The sequence below is a fragment of the Cricetulus griseus genome, unplaced genomic scaffold (assembly GCF_003668045.3).
Source record: "Cricetulus griseus strain 17A/GY unplaced genomic scaffold, alternate assembly CriGri-PICRH-1.0 unplaced_scaffold_33, whole genome shotgun sequence".
In the NCBI taxonomy this organism is placed as follows: domain Eukaryota; kingdom Metazoa; phylum Chordata; class Mammalia; order Rodentia; family Cricetidae; genus Cricetulus; species Cricetulus griseus.
The window spans coordinates 134,670-143,548 of NW_023277064.1; the positions used below are offsets into that span (position 1 = coordinate 134,670).

General features: G+C 33.8%; 1 protein-coding gene across 1 annotated transcript; it reads right to left on the reverse strand.

Annotated features, from left to right (window-relative positions):
• Nucleotides 1–728: 728 nt before the first annotated feature.
• LOC103159953 (odorant-binding protein-like) lies at nucleotides 729–4,640 on the reverse strand. Its single transcript, XM_027434049.1, has 5 exons — nucleotides 4,584–4,640; nucleotides 4,156–4,295; nucleotides 3,184–3,254; nucleotides 1,656–1,766; nucleotides 729–841 (listed from the first exon to the last, which is right to left on the reverse strand). Exons 1-5 carry the CDS (start codon nucleotides 4,638–4,640, stop codon nucleotides 729–731), a joined length of 492 nt encoding a protein of 163 aa, XP_027289850.1.
• Nucleotides 4,641–8,879: the final 4,239 nt, after the last annotated feature.

The following is an 8,879-nucleotide window of genomic DNA, read 5'->3' on the forward strand; positions in this document are numbered from 1 at the left end:
AGAGTATAGAGAAGATATTGTACAAAAAGAGTTCCTTTCCTTAAAATCAACAATTCCTTTTACTATGTATTCTACAATAGCACTGTCTACAAGAAATAATGATATTTTGTGCCCCTACATGAAAAATTAGATTGAGGATTCTCAAAGAATACATGAAAAATCATTAACATGCTTGTACCATATTTGTGACAAACAATACTCGGCAATTAATAGTAAAGTACAAAATTTCAAAACATGATTCACATTTTCTTAATGGAATTTTATCAATATAAAATATTAGCAATTCAAAATGAGATAAAAATCATTCAGACAGTATTATAAATAGTCTTTCATTATTGTCACTGTAAGATTTTCAGCTTTAAAGACAAATGATATTAAGGCTTGACTTTGCTTAATTTTGACCTCATTTTTTTCATTGTCACATACTTATATTTTATGTAATTAGCACAAATGCACTTCAGTATCAAGATGGATGGACATAGCTTCTGTTTGTACTTACCTTAAGTAATGGGTCATAGGAAAAGTATCTGTAAAAAGGTGAGTGGGATGGATAAGGAGAGACAGAAATATTATTATAAGAATATAGGAATAGCTCTGCAATGGTTACTGCTACAAATATCTGAAACAAAACATATGATTAGATGTAAAATAAATCAAGGACCTTATTATGTACAAATAGAGATATAGATATGTAGATTACTCAGTATACATGCTATAACTCAAAAATATCAAAGGTTACTTGAAACCAGCAATTTTCTAATGCTTTCTGATGGAATTTTCTGTTCTTTAGCATGTTCCTCAAGTCTTCCATATTGTTCATGGGTCAAGTGGTCACCTTTTCCTACAATGCATGAATGACAATGACAGAGACATGTTCAGTAATTTTTTTCAGAATTTACATAGATTCCTTAGTGTCTTACTACAATATGCAATGAAAAATACCAACTTCTCTAAATTCATCTATCCTGGTTGGGTCAATACTGTCAATCATAATTTCCCTCAAGATCCATGAACACATTTAATGAAATTTAAATAGTGGTACACTAACACTTTCCTGTGTTTCATCAGGAACAAGAATTCCTGTCTAGAGAATTTACTCACCTGTATCCTATCCACTGTCAAAAAAGAACACGATAGAGTCATGAATGTCTGTCAATGTAACTTTCACATTTCTCTTTATTATATAATCTAGAATTTATGATTTAAGTTTCCACCTACTTGATAAAATGACACCCTAAATTGTCTGAACATTGAGAAAATCATATTTACTCCATTCATTGCTTAGAGGAAACATGACCATAGAAGTCTTTGCTTCTCAAACTACAATGTATTATAACAGATGGTATGTAAAATCAACAATTGGTTTGACACTGAATGGACAGGAGTGTGTAAGTCCATTGATACTGCATTTTGGGTTGAATCTGACCCAATCCTGATTTTTTGGGGGTTTTCAAAAGAATATTTCTATGTATTGTTTTGGAGGCTCTCCTGGAACTCACTCTGTAGACCAGGCTGGTCTCGAAATCACAGAGATCTACCTGTCTCTGCCTCCTAAGTGTTGGGATTAAAGGCATGCACCAATAACACCTGGCGTAATCCTCATTTTCAAAGTGATAATTTCACTACTCTTTTAGAGAATTCACTATCATATATACCTGCTACAAAAATCAAGTGTGTTTCCAGGCTATCTCTATCCACATTCTCATTGGTAAAGACTAGGATTTCTTTTGTTATAATCATGGGTTTAAATATTGTGTCTCCTTCATCTGTAATAATAAAGGTAATATTTCAAATCTCAGTGTCACTCATTTTTCATTTTATTTCATAGCAAATTATTGCTAAATATTAATAGTGTCCCTCTAGCAGTCATCTCTTTAAAGTATCGTATGACACATATGTACAAAGCTATCATATGACACATATGTACAAAGCTATTCCTGTACTCATTCATTTTGTGTATTCCATGATAATATCGTTACATATAATTTTAACTCTTCAAATAAGATTGTGAGTCCTAAGTACAGACACTTTCCTTTTTATCTGAATTCTTTTTGTCAAGACTTGTGAAACCACTCTATTGGGCATTAGTCTCCTTTTCAGCTAGATATCAAATGCTACTTGTCATTTCCAGAAAGCATAAATCTTTGGTATTATGCCATGATAATATTTGGTGTGCAATTGCATATGTGACCAAAAATAGTCCATTTTAATAAGTAGTATGCATGAACATTTTCATCTTGTGACATTAGTGATACAAAAATAGGTTAGGATGGACAATTTGAGTTTATATGACATTAATCATGTGGCTGTGGGCCTCTCTGTGTGCATTTTTGTTTATCTCTGTGTTTGGACGTGTGTGTGTGTGTGTGTGTGTGTGTGTGTGACAGATTTCCACTTACTCATATTTATTGAATAATAAATTTGTTCATAGCAAAGTAAAATGATTTTAGGATCTGGTCACATTCTATTACAACTGTTTTTAATATCCATGTAATGTTAGGTAAGCATTAGAATTGCCAGAAGACTGCCCCCTCTGTTCATTTAATATCAGACCAAAACTCAAACTGTGTATAATTTAGTTGATTGGTATGACAATTATTCTAGCAATTCTCACAAAATTGAAATAGTTACTCTCACATTCATAAACAGATTTTCCACTAAAAGCTTTGAAAAAATGACATTTATCTTTCAAAAGTCTAAATGTTATGATCTCTACAAAAATATGAGGAAAGGAAACATTGAAATGACACTGTTAATTTGTATTTTCAATGAATCAAGGATGACAGATAATGTCTGTAATATTAGTACTTAATAGCCTGAAGCATGAAGTTTGCATATACGATTGAGGCCACTGAACTGCATTAAAGAGCAGCAGTCATGTGCAGACACAATATAAAAAATGAAATATTAAGTAGAAATAAATTTCCATGCAGGAAATTTTTGGAGACTTTTGTTTGAATTATTCACATCTTTACATAATAGTGTTCTTTTCCATGTAAGCTTCAGAAGACCTACAACATACTCTGCTTTGTATCACATCCTAGTTCCTTGGAAGGAATGATAACTTTCAAAGTAGCAATTAGTTTCTAGTTAGTTATGCCTGTGTGTAGATGAAAAGTCATCATGAATGTATCCACTCACAATGCTTTAGTTAATAGAGGAATGCCCAGTTCTTATACTTGCACTGGGTTCTGTAGTTGCCATCTTCTTGCTTATACACAACAACTGTTGTCTTTGAGCATTGTCCACTCAAACTAAAAAGCAAGAGAGGTGATGGTTCATTCTTTATAACCTTAGAATTCATAGTAAAGGTCTCCAAATGATATAATAAAATTGAGAACAATATGATCAATGAACTGTTCACACAGCTATGACCTAATTCTTATGCTTACCTTTCTTTTCTTCATTTCCTTTAGAATATATCATCCTGTTCATAATCATATACATGATTTCCTTCATTTATGCCAATAATGCCAAGTGTCATGATTACACTCACACCTTACTTCTCTAAACTCTACAATTCAATGATTATAATTTGCAACATACTAATTCCTATTTTACTCTAGTGATAATACATAAACAGTTTTATATGGATGTGTTTCATATGCTTTACTTTGTAACCTAAAATTATGATTGTTAGTAAGATACAAATGTTCTAATCGTTTTCCTACTTATGGTATTATGAACCATTTCCTTAACTATTGTCATCTAAATGTAAAAGACAATATTTGAACCTATAAAATCCAAGAAAGGGAATGGCAACCTACATTTATCTGACCCATTTGTGGAATTTGCGTTATCAGACCACTGATTGAATAATATAACCTGTATGGTTTTGACTCAAATGCTCACATATTCCTCTTGACTAGAAATGAGATCTTCAGAGACTCCTGCATGCAATATTAGAGTGTAAAATTCAACCACAGTTTTCCAATCACAAGTATTTCTAAGAAACACTCATGGAATTGGAGAGAGTGACTCACTTCTCTATGGTGTCCAGAAGTAACCCTATCATGAAATAATATAATCACATTGCTTAAGATGAGGCCTTAAAATTTTTGATCAGAAACAGAACACTCTCCTGTAAATTTACCATCATAAATACTGAGAAATGCAAATATTCTGCTCAGGTTACATGGTTGACAATTTGCTTACTTTACATAAAATGTGATTTCCAATTTATCATATCCTTCAAGACAAGTCATTTTATGAAAATAAAGTCTCAAAGTTCCCTGGTTTGCTATCTTCGCAACATTGTCAGCATCGATGGCAGTGCTAACCCAGTCTCCTTCAAGCTGCAAAACACCAAAGGCAAAGAGAAGATAAAAGCAGGCATTTGAATGTGAGGTGGTATTTGCATCTCTGATCCCAGTCCTTGGAAATAAGTAAAATTACTAGAAATATCAATCAATAATATTTTTCATTAGTACATGATTACATTTTCAGGGAAGTAGCAAAACACAACGTAATATGATGACTCAATTAACATAGCATTTTAGACCTGGGACTTTGGGGAATTGCTCATGTTTTGGGTTCATTTGCTAATGAGGAACCTCAGACATGCTCAGACCAAATTTATTTACCTCAGAAAGAGCATGAGCCAGACTAACTGCCAAAGCCAGCAGCAGAAACTTTTCCATGGTGGTGCCTGCCTTGAACTTCTGCAGAAGGTCAAAATAGGCTATTGGTTTTGAAGGAACTGAACTGACACAATGTTTTATAAAGCTACTTATAGGGTGTGTCATGGAATCAACCAATGGTTTTGCCTTACATGAACTGACATCTTTCCATTATTTCTTATTTCTCCCTGCTGAATGCTGTACGATCTCATACCCTAAACAAATAAGCTTATTCTTTAGCTCAGGTTATTTTGGAATGATGGCCTATTTCTTCAGAAGGAAATTATTTCCTGGAGAGAGAGATCATTTGTAAGTAATAATTTTACCTCCACAAGTATACCAGATAAAGGTCACACAATGCATATGCACATCTAATATATGATTCACAAACAAATGTGACATGAATGTTAAATCCAATTTCAAGCCTCAGCATAATATAGTGCAGTTAAAGGAATTTAAATCCCTGGCATGAATAACCACACTCTTGGAAGATAATACATTAAACTGAAACAAGGTTTCCTATAAGGATATTAATATGGCTTAAAATATTTTTAAACCTTTCTATATATTGACTACATTATTCTTCCAGTACATTTAATTCACCTATCAACATTGAAGATCTACAAGAGATATAATTAAAAATAACTGTATAAGTAATAGAAAAATTCTATTAGATGTCCACTGGTAATGCATACAGATATCATTGATTGAAAAAACAAATAAGATGGAACAGTCTATAAAAATACTGATGTTCAGAAATACCATGCACTTGTGCAAGTGAGCTCTATATTCAAGCTGTAAATAATCCTTTACTTTTTATAAATCAAGGACCATCCTTGCTTTGATGATTTCTTCACAAGTCAAAACCAAGGTCTCTGTTGTTCTTAGACATAGGAACATCTCATACAGTATTGGGAACAAAGAAGATGAATATCAGGACTCTGCAGTACTTGTTTATTCTCTGAGACTCCTTTCTCTAATATGTGGAATAACTTACATTTAGCATTTTTGTATATTTTTAAAACCCACGGTTTATAACTGCACCATTGTAAATCATTAGTCTATCCCTTATGACACTTTTTATATGTGTCTATTTTGGTCTTATTATTGTGTCTATTTGTTTTATGTTTGATATAATAACATAATTGTTACATTCCTTACATTAATTTCCACCCTCTAAACCCTCCATTATGCACCTCTTTTCATTTTGTTCAATTTTGTATACTCTTCTTGTTCACTAATTGTTGTTATGTGCATATGAGTTACAAGGACTCAAGTGAGTCTTTTTGTTTTTCAAGACAGGGTTTCTCTGTGTAGCTTTCGAGCCTATCCTAGCACTCGATCTGGAGACTAGGCTGTCCTCAAACTCACAGAGATTTGCCTGCCTCTGCCTCCCTATTGCTGGGATTAAAGGCATGCACAACCAAATCCTGGCCACAAACATTTTTAAAGCACATTACTGAAGACAATCATGGCAAACTACCTTTATGAAAAATGAAAAAGAAATAGTTCTGGAGTATGAAATAAAAATTTAAATACTGAAGCGTGCTGTGCATTCAGGGTCACATACCTGAGTCTGCAAGATACATATATTCTCTCTTCCATTTAATCACTTCATCTTGTCCCAAGACCCAATCTTGTGCCTTGTGACACTCATGAATGTAGGTGTGCTATTCCAAATTGTAGAATTTAAAAAATAACACTGTAAGCTATACTAGTTTTAATTATTCCATCATGTGCTTTTGTTTTCTATTAACCATCAGTACAATGAGTGGAGAATCAACTTCATAATCCTATTACAGATTGATGATATGCCTCTTTGTTCATTGACCTTTTGGAAATAAGTGGAGGATTCACTGACTTCTGTTTACCAAGAACTAAGCTGCTGTACTTTTGGTTTGATGCTCAGGATTAGTATGAATAGAGGCAGGCTCCAGAATGAGTTTACAGTTCACTAACACCTGTGTGAGAATTTAATTACCTCCACTATTTTGTGAATGCTCAGTCATTGAGCACAGTTAAATTGTAATGTATTTCTTATGGTTTTCAGTTGGAATTTTATTTGTATTTTCAGAAGGAATAAAGTGACTTGTTACTTCATTACTCCATTACAATTTTCTATAGACCACTATTCAAATCATTATTCATTTATGTTAGCTATGCTCATTTTCATTAATATATTAGAGACTTCTTTGTACATTCTCAATTCTTGTGATGTTAAAATAATGTATTTCAATATCTTCCCAGTACATAAAATTTCTGTCAAATATGTCTCATTACCTAAAAAAAATCTCAAATAACTAAATTTTGGTAATGTTCACCATTATCAAAAGGGCTTCTCTCTATAATTCAGAATAAAACATATAAATTCAATGATGATTTTACTAAAACAGATTTCCTCTATGCTATATCTATGATTTCAATGTTTCAAGTGATAAGTTGTCCTAAAACTTTTCCAGATTGCGTCTTAAATACAGGTATGTCACATATTTCTGGATGTAGCTCAATGTACTATGGAAAATGACTCAGGAGGTTCTAATTAAACATACTCATTTTTCTGAAGAGTAAATCATGTAAGTTATAGGTGTATATACACAGATGATAAACAGAATCCTTCCTCATGTAATATATACCAGAAATATACTGCTTGACATTTTTAAAAATAAGATAGTTGTTTTTTATTATTTCCAATATTTATACCTATATTTGGACCCTGATACATAATAAAAGAGTTATATTTTTGTTTAATACACATTATGATTTAAATATCTCATGAATAAATTCACCAAGATGATTTATAAAATCAACACACTTTAAGAATCAGACGAGTGATTCCAGCCCACAGAGAGTGTAGAGGTGAGCTGATTCGGCCCCTAACTTTTGCCAAACTTCTGCATGCCTGCCCTGGCAAATCCCACCCCAGGATCTGCAGGCAGACTGAATTGATCCCTGAGAACCCTGGGATCCTGACTCTGCTGACATCACTGTGCCATTCCAGCTTCCACAGAGTGCAAAGTTTGCATAGGTGAGCTGATTGCACCCCTAACTGGGGCGCAACTTTTGTTTTCCCACCCTGACAAACCCTGCCCAGGGATCTTAGAAAGGAGAACTTGACTCCTGAGGACCAAGCAACCCAGAGTCTGCTGACATCACTGCACCGGTGCTTCTCTCACCCATCTGGAGAGAGAGTGCCTCAGACCTGCTTGCACCAAACTTTAAACCCATCAGAGTATCAAAGTCAATTGCACACACCTGAAGAGAACACTGGACCCATACTCACCAGGAAAGGAAGTGACACCAACTGTACCCACTGGAACAAGAGATGGGAAGATGACAATATAAGAACACATCCAACAACAGGAAAACCAATATGACACAACAAGAGTCTAGGGACACTACACCAGCAAGACATGAACATCCCAACACAGAAGAAGCAGATGAGATCAACCTTAAAAACAGCTTCATGCAGATGATAGAGAACCTAAGAGAGGAAATCAGAAAATCCTTCAGAGAAATGGAAGAAAAGACAAAACAAAAGATGCAAGAAATCAAGGAAAGGCAAAAAAGCCAAGAAAAAACAATTAAACACTGAAGGAATGAGTTCAGTACCTGAAAACTGAATTAGAAACAATTTTAAAAATACAAACTGAGGGAATGCTGGCAGTGGAAAAGCTGAGTAAACAATAAGGAAACACAGATGTAAACATAACCAACAGAAGACAAGAGATGGAAGACAGAATCTGAGAGACTGAAAACAAACTAGAGGAAATAAACTCATCAAGCAAAGAAAATCTGAAGTCTTAACAAATCCATAACAAAATATATCCAGGAAATATGGGACAGTGTGAAAAGACCAAACCTAAGGACAATAGGTACAGAAGAAGGAGAAGAAACCCAACTCAAAGGTGCAGAAAACATATTTAACATAATCATAGAAGAAAACTTTCACAACCTAAAGAACGACATGCCAAGGAAAGCACAAGAAGCCTACAGAATGCCAAATACACTGGACCACAAAAGAAAGTCCCCTTGTCACATAATAATTAAAACACAAAACGCACAGAATAAAGAAAAAAATTTAAGAGCAGCAAGGGAAAAGGCCAAGTAACATATAATGGCAAACCTGTCAGAATTATACCAGATTTCTCCATGGAAACTCTGAAAGCTAGAAGAACCTGGATAGATATTCGAGAAAGTCTGAGAGAACATGGATTACTATGTTCTCTACTACTATACCCAGCAATGCTTTCAATCACTATA